This window comes from Tetrao urogallus (assembly GCF_951394365.1).
Source record: "Tetrao urogallus genome assembly, chromosome: 3".
In the NCBI taxonomy this organism is placed as follows: Eukaryota; Metazoa; Chordata; class Aves; order Galliformes; family Phasianidae; genus Tetrao; species Tetrao urogallus.
In genome coordinates, this window is record NC_136815.1 from 1957078 (window position 1) to 1980377 (window position 23300).

The 23300-nt window shown below is 43.3% G+C and overlaps 1 protein-coding gene across 1 annotated transcript in view; it reads right to left on the reverse strand.

The window, feature by feature from the left end:
* ADGRB1 (adhesion G protein-coupled receptor B1) overlaps nt 1-23300 on the reverse strand; it is a gene marked incomplete at both ends in the record, with an annotated part of 200316 nt that overhangs the window by 57700 nt on the left and 119316 nt on the right. Inside the window, one exon of the mRNA XM_079533020.1 lies at nt 6660-6763. Coding sequence (XP_079389146.1) covers nt 6660-6763 — 104 coding nt within the window. The remainder of the gene's footprint in view (nt 1-6659; nt 6764-23300) is intronic.

The window sequence follows — 23300 nt, forward strand, 5'->3', positions numbered from 1 at the left end:
GGACCTGACCATAACCAACCCTTACACGTATGAGTAATCTCAGTGATGCAGTAAGTGCCCTGCCTGAATACCAGATGAATAAAGAGTAGAAACTGATGTCTATAAAAATTAGAAACAGATCTATTAACCAGACAGCTCATCCCTGGAGGCTAATGCAGGATTATTTTGTATATTCCAGTACATCAACTATTTATACTAAGAATTTAATTTCATTAATTAATTTTAGCAAGAGTGTGTCAGTCACACTCTGGCTGTAGAGTCTGCATTTCTGACTGGTAGGACAAGATGAGTTTACTGCATATCTGTACTGAGCCAAGAAAGAATCTGTGCTTTAGATCTATCAGAGACTGTGAAACTTGGATTTTAACTTCCCTGCTAGTTTTCCTTCTATATAAATACAAATGTTGAGAATATGTTTTTCTGGATACAAAAAAACAGTCACTGATGAAAAGCAGACTCACTTTACATCAGCTTTGTTAGAAAACTGGTTTATAAGTAGTTCTTTCTTGAAACACACTCCAACCCCATAACACATTTCAAAATTTAGGTTTCCAGCTCATCTAGAAACTGGATTTGCTACAAGTAAAACAAGCCTGGAGTTATTCCTTGGCCAGTTTGATCCCAGATTTTGCTTTTTTACTTGTTTCAAATACAATAATAAGGGGCATCTGAATCTTACTCCATTTGTAGGATATCAAGCCATCAATCTTCGGATGTTCTGATTGTGTGAAGTAAAATATGTATCAAATCTATAGTCAGCAGCTTCTATGGGATAGAAAGGGGGATTTGGACAATGTGCTGGTAAGAATGGGATGTGCTAAGTCTGTGTAGGAACACTATGGCATTAATGCTCATTTAGGAAATTTCCTCTGTTAAAAAAAGAAATAGTAAAAAATGAGTTGAGTGTAAATGTAGTCTGCATGTCAAAGTAAGGGGTTAATAAACAGCTGTTTTCACATTTTTCCCCCCCCTGAAAAGCCTTTTCTTTCTCCATGCTTGCTGTTATCTACCAGAAGTTCCTGTTCCCCGGATCCCTGAACCTTCAAAAAATGAAGTGTGAGTTGGCACCTTGTAGAATCAGAATATCAGAATAATTTAGCTTGGAAAAAAAACCCTCTGGAGTTGCCAATTCAATCCTCTGCCCATACCAGAGCTGATTTCCAAGTCCTGTCATGTTTTTCAGGGCATTGTCCAATCAAATTTCAAAAACGTTTAAGAATGGCAAGTGCCATAACTTCTTCTGGGTGATTTGCTTCAGTTTTTAACCACTCATGGTGAAGACCCATTTTTTCTTCAATCCAGTTGGAATTTTTCATGATGCAATTGGTGGTCTTTGCCCCTAAATCCTTCACTATATCCATCTGTGAGTTTTATGACTCCACTTTCTCCATGTCTCCTCCTTAACAGACTTCTCTTCAATCTATCCAAGTTTTCCTTGTTCCCTGTGCCTCTCCTTGAGCATTATGTTCTATTGCTCCTTAAACTGGACTCAATTAAGTTTGTTGATCTCTCTCCTGTATTGTGGAGTATTGTGGGTATTATGGAAATGCTATTCCAGATGTGGCCTTAAAGAGAGTCAAGTAGAGGGAATAACAATTTCCCTTGACCTGTTGGTTATATTACTAATAATGCAGGCCTTCACTGTTGAACAGCTGCATTGCTGAGTTATGTATAAATTGTCACCAACTGGATCCCCTGAGGCTTCTTTGGAGATATTACCAAGCCAGCCAGCCTTCAGCTTGTCCTGCTGCATGTAGTTGTTCAGTTCCAGGTGCAGAAGTGCTCATTTGTCTTTGGTGTAAAATTTCTCCAGCCTATATCTCCAATTTGTTGAAGCTTGTCATTGCATATGGGATATGCATATGAATCACTCTTTCCATATTGGTATAGACATCCAAGAACTTGCCAAGAGTGCCTTTTTCCCCATCATCCAGGCTGTTAATGAAGATATTAAATGATATTGGTCCTGGCACCAATCACGGAAAGATACTGCTAGTAACCAGCTGCTGGTTAGGCTTCAAATCTTTAACCCAGAGCCTGCATGAACTACAGCCAGATTTTAATCCGCTTTAGCAGATTAATCCAATCCAAAATTCACTAGTTTGTTTACTAAGATGCCTGTGTCAAAGGCCTCGGTAATGACAAAATATACAATGCCCACTTCTCTTCAATATCCAAGCTACCAGCCATCCCATCACAGAAGGAAAGCAGGTCAGTCAGGTGCAATCTGTCCCTGAAAAATATGTGCTGTCTATTCCCAATCACTCTCTTGTCCATCATTTTGCTTGGAGAAAGTCTTTTTAACTATTTGCTCTTTAATCTTTCCAAAGTCTGTGAACAGACTGAACAGCAAGTAGTTCTGCAGATCCAACTCCTTGCCCTTTTTAAAGATGAGTATAACACTTCTTCAAACCACCTTGAACCTATCCAGATGATAGATACTGGCACTACTGTACAGCAAGCTCCATCTCAACACACTAATCATCCCATTTGAAGCCATGGGCATGCAAATATCTATTTTACATAGTTCTCAGTTTTCTCCTTCATGGTGATGCATAGTGACTTTTTTCCCCAGTTTCTTCTCCAAGATTCTGGGACCTGGGTCCATGGAAGCAAATGTTGGCAGTAGATCAAGATGAAGAGGGCAGTGATTAATTACCCTGATTTTCTCCATGTCCTCCATCAGAACATGTTTCCTATTCAGCATTTCCTTGGATCATCCTTTAGTGCTGTCGTACCTACAGAAACCCTTCTTCATGCTTTTCACGTCTTTTATCAGTTTCAAATAGAGTTGAGAAGCAGCTTTCCTAATGCTTCCATATTGCTCTTTGTCAGCCTGACTTCACTACTGAACACTTACAAGCTATGATTCTTGCTTTTTTTTTCCTGCATCACCTCTAGCTCAGGGATATTCCACAGAAGGAAATCAGGATTCCTATCCAGGACATTTGGCAAAAGAAGGCAGGAACTCATGGCAGAGATGGAAAACACGGAGGCCTTGATGCTTAGCCAGATGAGAGGTCTGCAGAGTGCTTTCTCACTATCCCTTAGCTGCAACATGGACTGCCTTATTTATCAAAGCACACTGCGCACAGACACCAAAGCTTGGAAAACCTCTCACTGCAAATGTAGGGAGCTTCTGCTCTGGCCTGGGTCTTGTGGGATGTGGGGAAGCCCAAGACAGAAGGAGAACATAGGAAAACCCTGCAGTTTGTCTCTCTGTATCCATTCTGCTCCCCTCTTCTCTGCAAACACTGAGCCAACTTTGCTTTCTTGTGGTGCTCCTACACATCCTTCTCTGCACAATCTTACTCATTCCTGCTGCCTTCCACCAGGACCACAGAGTGCCTTAGCCTCCCCAGCAAAAAGCAGAGCTCTTGGGTTTAAAGCAAGCATTAAAAGCCACTTGAGAGCTTGCTGACAACCACTAAATCAATCTTCAGCCTCTATGGACAGGGAATGAAAAAAGCTTACACCGATATCTCTCAGCGATACAGCATTCATTCAGCTGCTGCCATGCCCTACATGCTGACAGGCTGGTGGAAGAGCTATTTGATAGCAAGCATTGATCTCCATGCTATGGAAAGGTCACTCTGATTCCGGAGGCTGTTGAACTGCAGTTGGGTTCAGGGATGGAAAATGCATCAGGCTGCTTCTGAAACACCATCCTGTCAAGGAGTGGCACAGACCAAAGTGAAAAGAAGTACAGCTCTAAGTCATTCAATCTGTTCTGACCCATGAGCAATTCTGTTTCTCCCCACTTTTCATTTTTCAAATCAGCTTTCAAGCGAGAAGATCTTTTTCTTATTATTATTTATTTTCTGAATGCCTCTGTTTTCCATACAGCTGGTGGAAAACATGGCCAACACACATGGTTTCCAGTTGTGACCTAGGACAACCATAACCAGAGGTAACAAGGGCGCTCCACTTCTACGGCCCAATGTGTCAACTGACCTCTCTGCCAAGGCTGCTAATAAGGCCAGAGATGGACCATCTGTAGCAGAGTTTTTGCAGCCATCTGTCTACTGGGAACTGGAGCGAGTCCACCAACAGGCCACCAACAGCCGCCAAACGGAAACAATGTCCAGCATGAAGTGAGACTGTGCCAAGTTGGCTGCCTCTGAAGCGATCACTTTCATCAAGAAACTCATGCTGGTCATGCTGATGGCTGAGTAGGTGCCACTAAGAAACAACCATTATTGGAGGTTTTGAATGGAACAAAACCATTTCCTCTTTGATATGCAGCCCAAAGTTGGGATCACCTCCTTTTTACTCTGCCTCTTGTTCTTCACTATGTTCCTTTCCCCGTTTTATTTTGTCTTTCTATCTTTCTGCTTCCCATGTATAAACAAATCCTAGTTGGGCAAAATTCTGGGAAGGTTTCCAGATTGTCAGCCTCAGTGAGCCTATTCATCAGAAGAGGATCATACTCAAGCTGAATCTATGTGTACATGCTCCAGATGCCTTTGTCCAGAGGTCTGAATGAGAAATTTCACAGCCAAAGCTCCCCAAAACAGCTGAGCTCTGGTGGGTGTGCTCCACAGAAGACTAAGCAGATAGGTAGTTTACTTTGATATGGCTCCTGTATTTTAGCAACAACAGCTGGAATAATACTGCTGATCCCCTTGTGAACATTCCTCCAGCTGCTGTCTGATAAACTGTATAACATCTAGGGACAAAACGAAGTGAAAGCCAGGAGATAATGTTGAATATGATGTTCCTGAGACCATTATTAGAAAAGCACATTCATGTCCAGCAGCTATGCCTAAAATAAAAAGGACACACAGAGTGCTCAGGGCTCAGCCACGGGAATGCTGTGAAATTCAGAAAACATGAAAACATGATCTACAGATAAGAAATGAAACAAACTCAGCGCACCAAAGAGAAATTCTAGAGATCACTTGATCATGCTTTACAAATATTTACACAGAGAGACTTAGGATAGAGAGCCCTTTAATCAAGATATATCTGGTCTCAGGATCACTTGGAAATGCATGTCCATCCCTTGCTAAATCAGAAATGCCCATTCAAGCCTTCCATAGACATGTCCCCCCATTCATACTGAACTTGATCATTTTGGGCGTAGGCATAGTAACACTAAGGCTGCAATTGCAAATTAAAAAGGGTATATTTTAAACAGGGCAGACAATTAACTTTACTGTCCTCAATGACAGTAAATATTGAGGGGCATGCTCCTGGAAGAAGACATATTGCATTACTCCAAATGACTCCGCCATGCTCCAAACTGATTCAACCTCATGTCTGAACTTAAGTTTCAGATCCTGAACTTATTTCTGATAGGAAAGAGAGGGTGAGACTCCAACACTTGCTCTTCACTCCTCTCTCCTAACTTTCCACTTGATCCTGACACCAGTGACACCAGTAAGTCACCTACCAGCGCTGCCCAGTGCTGCCCAGCCTGAGGAAAAGCAGGAGAGGACAAGGACTTGAGCAGATCCAATGATACCCCAGGCACGGAAAAACCTGAGTTCTAGATAAATGTTATTATGATCAGTCTTCAACTCAGAGCACTCACCATAATTAACTAGCCACTATGCACTGTCACAGTATCAATAAAAGGTGCATTTTCTTTTTGCTCATTTTTAACTCTCTTGTCTCTTTCCTTTAATAAAGGGTAGAAAACATTATCTCAATTCACAAATCTAAAATGAATTTACCTTTTCCTTCCTACTAAGAAGAGTCATTTGAAAAGTGAGAGTCCTGCACTGATCTCTTCTCGCAAAGGGTCATGAACAGTACATTCTTTGTAGCCATTCCTTTTTAATTTCATGGTCATTCACCTGGTTCTGATTTTCCTCTTTTGTTTATCTAGAGTAATGAAGCTCTCAGCATGTCTGCCACAAGTTTAGGAAAGGCATGGGTCTGCATAGTGTAAACTCAGTTCTTGTGGAATGCTGTGAATCCCATGCATATCTTGGGTTCTCAGACTTGAAATAGTCCACCAACATGTATTTTACAGGGATGTGGGCCAATGTGGACCTTTGTTTAATACAACTCTCCTATAAAATCACTCTCACCCCTACAAAGGGGCACTTTAAGGTTGCATCTGATCTCCACATAAGTGTACAGGAGCTCTTTGAAATGCGATGTATCAAGGAATCTCATATGCATCTGAAGCCAAAGGCAGAACAAAGCTAAGGGATTACAGAATTATTTAGCCCACGAGATGTAACACTTCTTCACACTCCACACTTACGCTCCTGAAAAGTACTGTTAGTACTTTGGGCCAGGTGTTTTCATAATGGATCAAGGATGTTTTGATGTTATCAAAGACCCAGCCCAAAATATCTTGAAGCAACTTGCCTGCCAGGAGGCAGTGCACGTCCACCTCTCTGCAAACAAGATTTCCTGGGCTATATAAAGGCATAGAAAACAGCACACACAGCTTTTGAAAACAGAACAATGAGACTACATGAGCTCATAGTACTAATTTCACTGTACTAATTTCTCTGGCACTAAAAGGAAAGAGTAATGCCAACTAAGCCACCATGATGACTTTTTACAAGACCCACTCATTACAAAGTAGTTCTTCCTCAGGCAACAGACACCCAAAATGGGACAGCAAAACCTCCAGGATCCATGCAGATCAAGAGACAGTTACTTTCCCCAGTAAGAAGAGAAAAGAATGAAAGCCATACCTCCAAACAGAGACATAAATGATAATCAACAGCAAAAGTGTCAGCGAAGATACTCCACAGCCTACAATTAACGTGACAGAAGGGACCAGCACTTTTTCCATGTTCTGAAAGAGAGAAAGTAACACATTAAAAAAAAAAAAAAAAAAAAAAAAAAAAGATGATGAAGATGCTCAGCAAACGCTACCAGCTCAATTTCGTGGCAAGAACTTTTCTCCTAATTGTCTGATTATACATCAACTCAATCAACATTCACATCACACTACACATACAAATAAAGAGGAGAGAGGCCCATGAGTTACTTCAGGTTGACCCTGTCTTTCTTCGGACTTCACTCTGCTCCCACACACACCAGTGTTAAATTTGGGTTTAAAAATCTGATATTCGTAGTGAGGTGTATAAAAGTCACACGTTTGCAAGAGGAGATCAGACCTTTCACATCCAGTGCAGAACTTCAAAGATAATTAATGAGGAAACAGCAGAAAGCTCTGCCTACACTAGAACGATTACAAATGAGCTCTTTTGGGAATGGCTGTTGCTGAAACTTGGAGGATGAAAAGAAGGTGAAAATCTTCCACCGACTACAAACATCCATCTGGCAAGGGAGGAGCTGAAGCAAGCAAAGGAAAAATAAGATGTATATCCTCCCCAGGGAGCAGAATCTAGTCATACCATACATCACTTTACTGCTCTTATGCTACTTGACAAGGCATTTCTTCATATGCAGGGATTCTTACGGAAAATGCTGGCATGCAATGGTTCTCCTTTGCTGTCAACACGAGAGATCTGCCACAGACCACACCTTGCAATACCAAGAACAAACACATGTGTTGTAACTACTCCTAATCTAGTTCTCTGCATTCCCTGGGACTAAGTCCATAACCAGCTACTATATGCCAGAGACTAACATCACTAAACTCCCCTTGTTCTTAGGATCTCTTTCCCACTTGGTTCCCTCAGCTGCAGGCTTTTTATTCAGCACGTTTCTCATTTCCACATCAGTGATCTCTGCTGGAGAGAGGACAGAGAAGCAGGGACCCCACCATGCAGCAGATGTACCAGAGCCCCTCTATTTAAAGTGATTAAGCAATACACAAAGGTGTGGGAGCACACAGTCAAGGTTGTCATTAGATTGGCGCAGTACCAACACCTATTGCCGCAGCTATGGAAGTGAGATGGTTTCTGACATAGCAAGAGCTCAAGGTAGAAAAAAAAAAAAAAAAAAATTAAAAAAAGAAAAATCAATTACGCATGAATTTGGGAATGGAACAGGCAGTCCTCTGAGGACTTGTCCAGACTATTTTGTTGGCAGGCATGAGGCTGCTCAACCTGAACCTCCAATCAGCAGGACATCATGAAGCAGAGGTTACTGCAGCTCTGTTCCAGGCTACTGAGCCTTCTGCAAAGCAATACATATTAGGCAAGGTTCGGTGCTGTGCTTATATGGAGTCTGGCCAACTCAACACATGGGCAAAGCAAATATGTCTGTTGACTGAAGGCCTACAGTTACAGAGCCCACTATGAAGAAGGGATGAACCTCCCCAATATATTTTTATCTGAGTTGAACTATCCTGACAGTTTGAAGGGCTTGGTAAGATCTTCCTTGCTTGCATATTTCAACCAAAAGCACTTCTCGCATTTTGAATCTCAAGGGGGGAATTAATGAGGAACAAAACTTTCACCATAGAGCTGCCATGAACCCCTCAGGGGCTATTGGGAAGGCTGGCACAAGAGCTTAAGGGATCTAAGACAAAATGTAGCGATGAATTCAAAGGCTTGAATACCCAACTGGGTTTATACACCCAAAGGAGTAAAGGCAGCTTGTGGGATTTTTACTCAAAGCTGACTGGATACAGATCAGTTGCAGACTGGAAGCCAAACTGAATTGCAGTGTGATGCTAACTCTGCAACATTTCCTTCCTGCTCATCTTATTAACTCTGACATGTCAGTAACTTAACATGACTGTACGGCTTCACTGAGTTTCCTTCATGAAACAGGAGGCTTGGGATTCTCAGAATCTAACACCATACATCTTATGCAAATCCATACATACCAATGTTCTGGATGCTGAACCTAATTCAGATTGCAGAAACAGTGGGACTAGATTTCAGGCAATGACTCAGTCCTTTGAATTATGAGCAATTGTGTATAAACATGGAACAACATGGCAATGAGCCTCATCAGTCCTCATCAATCCTTGTTTACTTGGACTTGAGCGAGGCCTTTGACACGGTCCCCCACCACATCCTTACCTCCAAATTGGAGGGATGTGGATTTGATGGGTGGACCACTCAATGGATAAGAAACTGGTTGAAAGGCCGCAGAGAGATTGGTCATCAATGGCTCTATGTCCAGGTGGAGGCCGGTAACGAATGGCGTCCCCCAGGGGTCTGTCTTGGGACTGGTGCTCTTTAACATCTTTATCAATGATATCGATGACAGAATCGAGTGCACCCTCAGCAAGTTTGCTGACAACACCAAGCTGAGTGGTACGGTTGACACAGTAGAAGGAAGGGATGCCATTCAGAGGAACCTGAGTTTTGCACTTGGGTCGGAGGAATCCCAGGCATCCATACAGACTGGTAGGAGCGGTCCTTGAGAGCAGCCCTGTGGAGATGGGTCTTGATAGATGAGAAACTTAACATAAGCCATCAATATGCCCTTGCAGCTTGCAAGGCAAATGGTATCCTGGGCTCCATCAAAAGAGGGGTGGCCAGCAGAGACAGGGAGGTGATTGTCCCTCTCTACTCTGCTCTTGTGAGGCGCCATCTGGAGTGCTGTGTCCAGGTGTGAAGCCTCCAATACATAAAAGACAGGGAGCTGTTGGAGAGGGTTCATAGGAGAGCCACGAAGATGATCAGGGGACTGGAGCACCTCCCCTAGGAAGACAGGCTGAGGGAGCTGGGCTTGTTCAGCCTGGAGAAAAGAAGGCTGCAGGGTGACCTCACTGCAGCCTTTCAGTACCTAAAGGGAGCCTACAAACAGGAGGGGAATCAACTCTTTGAAAGGGTTGATAACTGCAGGACAAGGGGAAATGGTTTTAAGTTGAGGGAGGGGAGATTTGGGTTGGATGTCAGGGGGAAATTTTTTATAGAGAGTGATGGAACAGGCTGCCCAGAGAGGCTGTGGATGCCCCTACTCTGGAGGTGTTCAAGGCCAGATTGGATGGGGCCCTGCATGTGGCAGGGGGGTTGGAGATTCATGATCCTTGAGGTCCTTTCCAACCCTTGCCATTCTGTGATTCTGTGAATCCATCCAGCAAGGTTCTGCATCTTCCCTCACCTAGAGCTTCCTGAAATACTTCCAAAAAAGGCTTCAGTTCACACATTGATTCTTCCTCTTAACCTCTATGAAGACTTGTATCACTGAGATTTTTAACTCATGTGACTCTATTCACACCATGAGAATTTACTCCTGCTAAATATTTGTGGAAGGTTAGAAGCTGTTTTTGGGGGGAAGTAGGTAAACACAAAGTAAGAAATTTTAGGGAAAATATTAACCTTTCAAATTGTCTCTCATTTTAAAAAGTTGAAACTGGACACGTTCTGTGTGCTCTGAGTGCTGAAATATTGTATCCTGCTCGTTATAAATTGATATGTGGAAGGGAATCTTCTGTGAACAGAAGTTTCTGATTCAGTCAGGATATGGAAAAGAGATGCAATCTCTGGCACAAAATCACAGCTTCTCCCTTTGCCATCTCTGTTTTGCTTGCTTCCTGCAGAACCCAAGTTACCCCACCTCAGAGATGGTTGTGATAAACTGGGGAGCACAAGCTGCTCAGACGTGGCCTGGTTTGTGTTCTCTCATTCCAGTCTCAACCCTCTTTTCTCTCCCTGCTCCTCGCTTTCGGCAATATGAGTTCACATCACACAAACGGTGGCCTGGGATGATCATCGATTGTGACATTTGATTTAAGTAGGTCTTGTCTCACTGACTTTTCATGGGTAACTGGATAAAAGTCAGGGAGGAGCTCCATTAAAGCAAAAAAAAAAAAAAAACAACAAATAAATCAAGACATGCAACTCACGCCATCTGAGAGCAACATGAGAAATTGAGTTTGGATTTTAATGGATGAGTAGAGTTTATCCCAGCACTCAAAACACAATAACCTTAATTCCCCTCACTTCCACATCCTCTCTGACCCCTTCATCCAGCCAGCTCTGTTGGTATTGTGAGAGTGGATAACTATAAAAAAACACTGCCTGTAGTAAGAGATACTTCTTTGGGAATAAAACATCCTAAAGGCTTAGGCTTTTATATCTTAGAATTCTGCTTTCTTTTTACATTTTTAAGATTTCTCTGTCCTCTTCGTCTTCCTTCCCACCTCCTACACTTCTTCCCTTTGGCAAATGAAGCATCGTTTGTTTTATTTCTTCTGATTAATTAAACCCCCTGACAGAAGGTGGTTGGATGCTGTGGGATCTGAGGCTGGCAAGGAAAATTTCCTTGGAGGAAGAAGAGGGGAAAAAGAAAGACTGATTTAAAAAGAAATAGTAATACCAACAGAATGACATCAAGGTGGTCTTAAAGTGAGAAAGAAAGTCTTACAGGAGTTTCCCAACATCACAGCTGAGGAATAAAGTCATTGCTTACAAAGGACAGACTCAGGGGGTCCACCTGCTTGGACAGAAGATGGTCCCAAATGGCCCAGCCCTGCCTCTTTCACCTCCCCATGTCTGCTGATGAATGGCATTTGGAAGCATCTCAAAATGCAGATGAGACTGTTCTCCTATGGAACTGGAAAAGAAACCTTTGCCTGGGCTGGGTAGGAACAGAGTCTCAAGTCCCACGACTCTGTCAGCAAGCATGACAAAGGAGGAGAAAAGCAATCAATGACATCAGCTAGGATGGAAATAACGAGTGCTACTGCCTGGGGCTGTTTGCTGTCCTGCCGCTGTATCGCTCTGCCTAACAGGGCAGAAGGACACTCCTTCACAGTTTTGCTTTGCTTCCTTCTTTTCTATTTCGTCCTCTTCCTTTCTCAGTCCTTTTTTTCTCCCCTACTTTTTCTTCCTTTCTCCCTTAATTTGACCATTTTTCCATGACTGCTTTCCTGCCTTTTCTTTTCACTCTTAACACTCCTCTCTGGCTCTCCTCCCTCTGCATTCTCTACGTGTCTTTCTTTCCTCCCCTTAGTTTCTGCACAGCACTGAAAAGTGACTGAATTTGAGCTGTGCTTGTTCCATTACTCTGCTCTGGCTCCAGGGTCAAACAGGCTCCCATTAGAACAAAGTCAAAAATGGTATTTCTTAATGCCATGCAGTTTGCCTGAGACCTCACAAGCAAGCTGTTCTTTTTGCTTTCCCCATCTCTGATACTGAGAAAGGCTGAACAAACTCTCTATAGGTATGACAGCCTACTAATAAAGTCACTGATTAAATTATTTATTTTTCTCCCAGTTTAAATGTAGACATTGGGAACTTAAGGTGCTACGCTTTGTTTTTATGAATGTGTTTGCAATTCAGAATCGTTGCCTTGAGCCTGACTTCTAGCATGTTTGAAATTAAAGATTCATGAAAATAGAGAATTGCAGAAGTATGGGTTGCAAGGGACATCTGGAGGCTTCTAACACAACTTGTGGCTTGGAGCAAGACTATCACCAGCCTTAGGTGAGGCAAGTCATGGCAATGTCCATACTAAAAGACCATACTATTCTGCCTGTGAAAATATTTTCCTACTATCCCATATGAAATCTTCCAAGCTTTGGCTTGTGATTCTTGTCCTGTTATATCATCACACACAAGTGAGGAGTTTGATTTTATCATTTTGCAGCTGTCGATCTTAATGCCTGTGGGCTGTGGTTATCTTCCTCTCTGTAAGACCAAGTCCAGCACCCTCTACCTTTTCTCACAAGTCATAAGCAGTGAGGCTCATTCTACTCTTCTAAAAAAGAAATAGACCTAATGCGTATGCTTTACTCCAAGAACTGTTCAGAAACCATTTTTGTGCCACTAGACTAAAGGGTTTTCACAATTCTTGAGCAGTTTTTAAAGCCACATTCTGTTGATTTTGTTGCTGGTTGGACAACTTTCAAAGCAGAGAGCTATCAAAGAGTTGTTAAAATTGCTGGAGAATAATGCTTTTACCAGTACTCATGAAAGTGATAGTTTTCTGAACAAAGTGGTTTATGTCATTGCTGTAAGAAAACAACCTAAGAGGAATGAATGAACGGTGGATGTCCTTGACATCCATGAAAAAATCTTGAAAATATTTTTATCCCTTTTTGGTTAGATTCTAGGTTTCTCATTCAGGGTCAGGCTTTTTCTGTTACCTTGGTGGCACAGAGGTAACAAAGACAGGTGTAAATCTATGAGCAAGATTTGAATGTGATGGATCTCCAGTGTCATCTCCAGCTACCACCCATCAGCCACTGTTCATAGCCCAGCTCCCTGGCCCCAGGCTATTCTTCCAGGGTAATATGCAGTATCTTCATCTTCAGCCTTCATCTGAGTAAGAACAAGACTCTGGATACAATTCAGCTCATAGTGCTGTTGCTGATGCATGTATCCACCTCTGAGGATTCTGCAGAGCCAAAAGGAGTAAAGCCTTGCCCCTTCCTGTTCATACCCCATCCCATAGCACAGGAAGGTGCTGTTCATATGCCACTGCTCACGCAGTGCTCAATGAAAGTAGCATGGACACCCAGCTATCCAGTTACAGGGGTCCATGCCAGCTGGTGAGGCCCATGGTGAAATTACAGGTATAGAAGGCTCTGTTTTCATCTCCTGGGAAAACGTGCTTCTTACACTGGTTATTGTCGGTCTGCTCTGTCCCACAGAGCAGACATTTAAGCTTGTGTTACCAGAGGAGAAATTTCAGCTTGTGTCATACACACTAATAAAAATTCTGCTAGGGATGGGAGAGAGGAAAAGCAGGGCCCCAAAATACAAGCAGTATCAAGGATTTAGTGAAGACAAGACTGGGATCACACTGAAAGGAGATGTTTTGGTGAGTCAGAATTAGCAGTAGCCCTACAGGGTTCATTTAATTCAGAGCAAAGGAGCACTGAGAAGGCACCAAAGTATCTTCCAACCTCTGAGGAAGGCTTTGAGATTCCTGCAGAAAAATCTCTCAGTGGTGTCATTAACAAATAATTTCCTTGCAACTTCTTTTCCAACATCTTCCCCAGCTCAGCCCATGTCATTGTGAGAGAGATTGAGGGGATTAGTACCTCATTTTGCTACCTTCATATCATAACTACCATCTTCTCATGTCAAAACTAATAAGTGCCCATTATTGGGAATGTATCTGTGGAACGGAGGGCTACTTTTATGTAATTTGGCCAGTCTAAGAGGCAATTTTGTGTAATTGCAGTACACAAAAATCACCCAGAGAGATACCTTAACGTGTTACTATTTATTAACTGCTAGCTCTTCACTTGGTATTGAGTCTGCTCTCAAGATACAACATGGCAATCTGCATTTAGTAAACAGCCTTGACGAAGCTCTCAGGGCAGAGGAGTGGTCACATAACCGCTCGTTAATAGGAACTGTCAGGATAATTTCCTTCAGTCTGGTGGAGAATTACGGGAGTTAACAGTGCGCATTATCTACCTGCCAGTCATCAGCAGAGCAATCAGCTTGCTGCTGCTGTTTCGACTACCAGAATGCATTCCCAAGCCCAGAATGTGAAGTCCTGATATCAAGGAGGGCTGGATCATGCCTGTATTAATACTAGGGAGTATTCTCCTGCCCAGCCAGGTGTTCTTAAACATTCCTCATTTCTGGAGGTGTTCAAGGTCAGGTTGAACGCAGACCTGGGCATCCTGCTCTGGTGGTTGGCAATCATGCCTATGGCATGGGAGCTGAAATTATTTTATCTTTGAGGTCTCTTCCAACCCAAACCCTTCAGTGATTCTGATTCTCAGACACAGGGAATAAGCTCTTTGACATGAGGGTGGTGAGGTGGTGAGGCACTGGAACAGGTGGCCTAGAGATATTGTGGATGCCCCATCCTTGAAGTGTTCAAGGCCAGGTTGGATGGAGCTTCAGCAGCCAAAACTAGTAAGATGCCCTTGTCCATGGCAGGGGAGGTACAATCTTGTAATCCTTAAAGGTCCTTTCCTACCCAAACCATTTTACAATTCTATGATTTTCACTAAATAGCCCATTACTATTATTTTAAAATACACAATTTTATTCCTTCACCATCCTTTTCCCACTGCAGAACTAGTGAAACCACTGCTTAATGAGTCTCTGCTGAATATCAGCATCCCTCTGCAAGCCACAGACTGGGAACCAGTGTGCTGAGCTTGGGGATGACCAGCAAAGAGCATGGGGTCTATTCCCAGCTTGCCTGCAGGTCAACTGTATATGCACAGGTCCATTATATAGGCCAATCTTTTCAACGTCCACTCAAACGATCTGTTTCAAACTGAAAACACAGCCCTTAACTTCTCAGGGGCTTATTTTAAACCCTGTAAATGGAAGAGAATAATAGTGCACTCCCTCTCTCTTCCAGAGCTTAATTCAGCTTGGATTTTTGATATGTGTAAATGCCTTCGGGGGTTCCTGAAGCTACATCAGGACAAGCAAATACAAGCATCTCTCTCTCTGCTGTGCAATATTAACACGGGGAGGTATGAAGAAGAGAGAGGAGAGAGTTTTTTGTTTAACTGTTTGTTAACTAGCCAGTCAGAGCTCCTGTTTTTTAAAATCCTTGCTTTTGTGCATCCAGTAAGACTCATCCTGCTTCAGCCTTTCCCTTTAAAGCACATTTTACATTTCAAAAGAGAAAACAGAACAACTTTTCACAAACACATACACATGAAAAAGGCTGATAATAACCAAATACCTCTATGGGTACACTCTCCCTTCTTCTGAGAGAAGGCAGAGGCAGATAGAACCTCATTCAGAGTATGCAATAGTATCATCAAATGCACTGCAGTAAGCAGTAAAATGTTATCTTGTTATGTCTGTAATTGAAAATATGATGGTCCAGGATGCATCTGGCCCATGTCACCTTGGAACAAAGTGATATGGCTTAGTTAATGTTCATACAAGCTCAAGGTTCTAAGCAGAAGGGTCTTATCTGTACTGCCTTGTGGAATGTCCGTGGACCACTGCATTCCTGGGCCATCCCTGGGCATTGCTGGAACAAGCCAAGAAACAGTAATAACAATTATGCAGTGGGAGCAATTAAAGGGCAGTGATAGAGCCTTTGTTCTGTACTTTGATACTATTAATACAACTATGATTACTAGTATTATTTTAGAGTATGGACATATGATCAGATATTAAAAATGAGTCTCCTTCATTGCTTCTCTATAGTCTGGATTGTTCCTTCTCTGTACTACACAGAGGACAGTCAGTTCAAAGTCGATAAATGATTTACAATGCCTATCCACGCATTGCTCATCATGTTCTGCTTCCACTACTGTGTCCTCAGCTCGACTAACTTCCTAGCAGTAGCATGCAGCCCCTTGCAGGGAAATGTGTAAGATTTACACACATTAAAAAAAAAAAAAAAAAAAAGAGAGGGAAAAAAATAATACTGTGGCAGACTGGGAATTGAAAGTGAGGGGGGAATCCAGACTGTGTTTATCCTGTTTTAAGCCATATTTTGGTTCCATGCCAGATGACAGCATTTCACCAAATTATTCCAAAACAACCCGCTGTTTGTTTTACTCCATCAGTGTCGTGCTGGTGAGTAATGCCAGACCGGCTGTTTTCCCTACAGAACAGGCAATACTTATCCTCCCTGACTTGGCCCTGGAGAGAAAATCATCAGGGGAATATCTGGCAGCAGGCAGAAACGAGGTATCTAGAAGATCTAAGGGAATGGCATGGATCTGCATCAGGGGAGGTCAGGTTGGGTGTTAGCAAAAGATTCTTCATGGGGAGGGTGGTGGGCATGGAACAGGTTCCCCAGGTGGTGATCACAGCCTCAAGATGCCAGAGCTCAGGTAGCATTTCGGCAGTGTGCTTGAACATAGAGTTTGCATTTTGGGTGTTCCTGTGTAGAGCCAGGAGTTGGACTCAGTGATCCCTGTGGGTCCTTTCCAACATGATATTCTATGTTTCTATGATAAGACTTCTGCCAGACATGCTCCTATGGAGAACAAATTTCCTGCCTTCCTCTTCCTCTTTTATCACTATTGCCCATTAAAGGTTAATTTTTAAGGAAAAGCTTCATCCAAAACATGAGCCATAAGCACTTCTGCAAATATTGTACAAGACATCCCTAAACAATTTAATTAATTCCTTTTAATTATTGCTTGTAGCTGTGATTCCTTTCCTGTAAGGACCAGGAAGAAGCTTCCCATTTTTCACTGCTCAATCACTGAAAATGTCTGCGCTGGCAATGGTTCCTGATTCAAACTAAGGTTGAACCAGAAATCTTGAAGTTAAAGATTTGCCTGGAGACATTCAAGGTCAGGCTGGATGGGGCACTGGGTAACTTGATCTAGCTGTTGGTGTCTCTGTTCTTTGCAGGGGAGTTGGATGAGGTAGACTTCAAAGGTCCCTTCCAACTCAAACAATTCTATGATTCCACATTTCCAAGCCATTATTAGTCTTCCGAGTCTTTTGGGAGCATGTTGGCTGGAATTTGCCACTGAATACAATATGAAGGGATTTCAGCTGTTTAGCAGATGATGTGATTTGTGTGCATCACACAGATGCCGCATGCTGTTACGATGACAGTGACAGCTTTCTCCCTGTTGCAATCTGAAGAGCCTGTGGGATCAAGCTTGTTTTCACCTACTCAGCATAAACACACTGCTGGTTACTGGGGAGCTACTGGTGCTAGTTCCCTTTACTTGGGACACTGATGTCAAAGCAGCACACTAGGAGTCAACTTTCATCCTGATGCTCATCTCATTCACAACTAAGTGACTGGGGAGTAAAACTGTAACTGCCCCTGGATTTACAACCATGCCCATTGGGTATAAACACGACCAAAATTGCCCCAGTAGTAAGATATTCCCTGTCCAGAGAAGGGCTGACACTACTTCCAGATTGAAAAAAGCAACAAGAACAATTTGTCATGAAAAATGAAAGCATTGTCTTGCTTATGGGAAACGAATAGTGTCATTTTGCTCTCACAGATTTATTGCATGTATTCTGTACATCCTTCTGGTTGGTAGGGCAGGTAGATAGAGAGTATTCAACCTACAGACTTAGTTTCAAAGGACCATTATGACACACAACATCATGCGGACTTTCTGTTTAGACTGTCTTAACTTTCAGGAGTTTTCCAGCTCCTGTTCTCATAATTAAGAATCTGACAGTGGCTTTTCATGCATATTGACCATTTTCACTTATAGACTGCCTTCATATCAAAATATTGCCAATAAATTTGTCCACGCAGCTATCCATAGAGAGAAACAGTATTAAGGCACAAACGTTTTGGAAGCAGATTCAATTCTGGTTTAAATGAGTAGCCATCTGTTGCAAAAAAATAATAATAATGACTTAACATCCACATCTCATTGCATGGCAGTTCAAGGGCAACCCAAGCCTTTAGGCAGAGCACAACAGGAATCAGTGGTGAAGGAGCTTGTCAGAACTACCTAAAAAAGGCTTTTCCGGGCAAAAGCACTATGGAGCATAATAGAGACAGGTACAGAATGCTTGACAGTTCAACTATCTCCCACTTCAAACACAACCTGCTTAGTCCTTACAGGGCTTTGAAAAGGAAGATAATTCCATTTAGCACTAATGCGCTGACTCCCACCCCTAATGAGCCAATGAAACCAGCCTCCATCACCCACTCCTTACCATTTTCTAACAAGCACCTTTGTGCTGTCTCCCACGTTGCACTCTGCAGTGGGAGAAGCTCCCCCCCCTCATCTCCCCCCCCCCCAAAAAAAAAACCCACCTAGAAAGCTATCCAGTGTTCTTTCTTTAAACCTCCTCTATATAAGCCAAATTGGTGCAATGCATAACGATGGCAGATGTGCCATGACTTGCTGCTATGACTAAAGTCCTCACACTGTTTACATGTGCCCCCACTCCCGCCTGTATCCATGTGTTGCTTTTTCTCCTGCATTTCAGCTGGAAGCTATTTTGGACCAGGTTGGCTCTTCTGGCCCATTCAGCACTGAGCAGATTGCTCAGTCTTGCAAATCACACTCTGTAACTAAGCCTCCTAAGCAACTTGGTGGTCCAAATTACGTGATAAATGTAAAATAACTGTGGAGCAAGAGTTACAGGTGGATATGGTCAGCAAGCAAGATGCTTTGTGCAATTCTGGATGCACTCTGTGATTTTCCCAAATACATGCCCTTACCCACCATCCCAAATGAATGCTCTAACTCACCCAACCCACTGCTCCACCCTCCAGCAATGAGTCACACCTCAGCCACACTTTCTCCCTTCTACACAGCAAACAACAGACACAGAGACCTGGTTTACAGGCAAAAGGGCAGGGAAAAGACCTGCCAAGCTCATCTCAGCCATTCACTTGCCCCAAAGCCATACAAACCATCCCCAGCTCATCTCTGCTGATGGAGACTTGCCTATTCCCCACAGCCAGGAGGTTTTCCCTTGCACCTAAATTAAACTTTTCTCACTGCAGTTCAAGCCCAATCCTCAGCAGACACAGAAAGCAGATTACTCCCTTTCCTCAACTCCTTTCTATCCACTTAAAGGCTATTATCCTCTTTCCTCTCAGCTTTTTCACCTTGAGAAACAATACAAACCCTCTCAAAGAACTCACCCTTGCTCACTGCCATCAGTGTGGAGGGTACTGTGCCAGGTGTGGATGACACACTGTCCCTTCCCACCTACACAGACACATATACAATCACTCCCACACTCATATATTGTACAAGTCCTGAGCACAGAGACACAAAGAGACACTGCTTACCCCACTTTGCCCACATTTCTGGCCCTAGATGGCTCAAATCATTGCAGGCTGAGACTGAGAGCTGCTTTTTGGACCCCTAGCAAAGGGGAAAGTGGGAATGGGGAAAACCCGGGTGTCCTGGCTTAAATCCACATCTCTTTTATTGCAGCAGTAAGCCATGGCTGGGTAATAGGGCAGCTGTCACTAAGCTGCCTTCGTGGCAACAAGCCATTAACCACTGCAGGTTCAAAATGAGCACCAAACCCCTCGGGAGCACCTGGACAAGCAGCACCCCAGATGCAGACAGGGAGATTTTAATTTCAGCTGAAGCCAAGGGACTAACCTCAGCCACGCTCTGCTCCTGGGGTCACCTGGTTAATGCCAGAGCTCTTCTCATCTGAACACTGAAGGGTGAATTAGGCTCGGTATTACTCACGCTGAAGCAGTGAATCCCACAGTGTTTTAAGCTCACAGCCACTTGATCATGCTCCTCTCTCCCACGTCCCCTTCAGATGAAGAGACAGAGGGTGATGCAGCATTTGCCTGCAGAAGAGTCGCTGCCAGGGCTGTGCGGAGCTCTCTGGCTTCGGAGAGCTGCAGCAATCCCACCTCCTGGAATTTCCAGCGAAAGCCCCGAGCGAATCCACAAGCGTGGAGTAAAAAACTCAGCAGTCAAAAGCTGTCAGATGTTAATATCGACTGAACTGCTCGCTGGATCGACAGACAGCCGAATCCGCAGACAGCCGAAGGAGGTGGGATGTGGGGATGACTGCTTAATATGCTGAGCCAAATCCTCCTATTATTACTTTGTGTGCTACCTGCCTTCTTTTAATATATTCTGCTGTTGTCTCTCCTCGAAGCTCAGCACTGAGAGGGATTTCCTATAACCCTTGTCTCTGTCGTTTTACTTGCATTTGTTCACGCACTGGCCACTTATTTGTGGATTCTTCAGTTATATGTGTACAGTATTCTTCATCCACATCTCACACCAAAAGAGCACACCAAGCATTGCTCTGCATCCTGGCACCTGCAGCAGCGTACAGGCACCATCAGTATTCCTCTTTTTCTCAGAGCCCATCAGAAATCATTGACTCCATGATCTCTCCAAACTCAATGAGGGTTAGCCCAAATTCTTCCTGCAGTGCATGCTGATGGACTTCAAGTCAGCAGTGACAAAGCAAACACAGCAGGTGACTTCCAGAAAAATGATGTTGTGAGATCACAAATCAACTCCTCTCTTAGGAGGCCACGCTTAAAAAATAATTCAATTCTTGTTTGTTATAATGCTGGGTTGGCCATTGGGCCACCAACAGGCATCATACATCCTCACTGTTTTCCTAATTGTATTATGAGAGAGTGGGAGGTGAAAACCCAGCTGGTTCATGCTCCATCCACTCCATGCTAACAGCGCTTGGACAAACTCAGGGGGATTGTACCATATTTAGTAAATAGAGCATCCTTGATGAGCAAGAGAAATAGCAGCATGGAGTTCATGATTTGCAGAATCACAGATTGCTCCCAGCAACAGACCTGGGGAAGGACCTGCCCTGAGTAGACGTAGCAGCACTTGCACCATAAGCTTCCCCAGTGTCAGCACAAAGCTCTCCTGGGAGGGGTGGTAGTCCCAGCTGGATCTCCCCTCTTCATGTTAGCCTCTCAACATTTCAGTATCAGGAAATTTCAGGAAATATTTCCAGTTCAAGGGCTCTGTAAGAAGAGGCACAATCAGCTGAGACACACTCCATCCACATGCAGCAGGACAGGGTGACAAGGTGCCAATGGTACAAACGTGTGATTTGGACCTCAGAAATCCAGATGCTCACAGCTCTGCCCTGGCACGGCTCTTGCTAACCGAGCAAGCGGAGGTTCCTAATGCTCTGCTGGGGAAATGACAGCACTTGGACTTTTCTGTAGCACCCTTCAGGCTCAGGGCACTGTACAAATGAGGATGCATGCAGGCTTGGATGTCACCTGCAAGGGTGCTGCAGCTGGGGAAAGGGAAGCAGAAAGCAATGAAGTGATTAGCCCAAGGTCACGATTTCATCAGCAAGCACAGGGAAAGCTCTAAGCCCTGTGGCTTAACCAATACACACAGATACAGCAACCCTAATGAGCTCTTCATTAGACCCACATTGCATGACTGGAATGGTTTGACACTGTAGGAACTCAAGCCAAGCAATAGTGAGAACTTTTCTTTCAAATTTTCAACTCAAAGAGTTAACACTGCAAGAGAAGCAGCATTATTCTTATGGAAACCTGTGAATAACTGAATTTGAGAGCTGGTTATTCTGAAGGCAAGCAAAAGGCTTTGTTCTTATCCAGACCCCAAATCTGAGGTGATAAACAATGGTAGAATATAAATGCTAAAATACTCATCTCCAAAAAAGTGTTCTGGTCTTATCAAAGTGAAACACTGCCATAATTTTCCATTGAAAGTATCGTCAGCCCATTCCGAGCAGCCATTCTGACCCAGCCAAGATGCACACTGTGAGTCTATTCTCTATGCTTCATTATTTCCCCAGGGTAAAAAGGATTTTTTTCTCCTCTGCTGCACAGACATCATTGGGATGTTTTCAGTTAAAAAAAAAAAAAAAGAAAAAAAAGTAAATGTTGTGAGTCGAGAGAGCAGCTCTGAACTCATTGTCCCCTTAGGTAGGAAGCATACCACAAAATGTTCCTTGCCTTTGTGCAAAGTGAAGCTAACAGCATAAAATCCACTTCTTTTTTTTTTTTTTTTTTCATTGCATTGCATTGCAACAACCTGGGACGTTACATCTCACTCCTACACTTACATCTCACCAACACATTTCCAAGTGAACTTGAATTTGTACGCTACCAGTGCTCTAAGAGCTCAACTTTAAAGCTTGGTTGACTTCATAAAGAACCAACCATGGCAGGCAGAAGAGATGACGCAAGCCAACTCAAACAAGACAACCAAAGACTGAAAGGCTGCGCTGCAAATCCTCAGCCTCCTGCTCTCCTTCCTTCTGTTGATGGATTGATGGTTGTACTAGACAATCTCAGTGGTCTTTTCCAACCTTAAGGATTTTATGATTCTCCCTGTCTCCACCAAACTGCCAAGAAACATTGTAAAACATCACAAGACCCTTAATCAAACTGATCACGTCTTGCAAAGGTATAGTTTGAACATATGGCTGTGTAATTTCCTTTTGCCCTTATCATCCCCTCTTCCCTCATCATTAGCACTGCTATTATGTGGGTGTAGCATCAGAGTGCGTCACCACCATTCTTCTACCAAGCTGGGTGTGAGGTAAAACCAAAATGAAAAGACAGAAGCAAAACCTTGTCTGTGTTCTTTAATTTAAGAGCTTTTAGTGCCCAGTGACAGTCAGACAGTAATCCAGCCAAACTAAAAAGAGAAAATGCCTCTGTCTAATTGAAATAGTGGGATCCAAGGGAAATCAGATCCAGAGAAAGAGTTGAGCTCAAAGTCCAGTTTTGGGCTGGGTCCAAACAGCCCCATCGTAGTTTAGGGGTGTCTCTTTCCAACACTGCTTTCAGAACAAGCTCATAACTCTATCAAAATCAAGGAAAACTGCTTCCTTTCCCTGCTACAAAAGCAACATGAAGAAAAACCTCATCCTTGGCAGCTCTGAATCAGACGCCTGGGCAGCAACACCCATCCACCACAAACCTTTTCAGGTCCCTTTTCACTGCAAAGAAGCAGTGCCCATAGCAGGGTTACAAATATTTCAAACTGCCAGGGCCAAAGATTCCAGAAGGGAGATTTATAGCAATAAATAATATTAATGACACAGGCGGACAGAGCTTCTTGTCTGGAGAGCTCCAAAGGCACATGAAAAACTGCACTATAAATGTCACCACTGCAGACA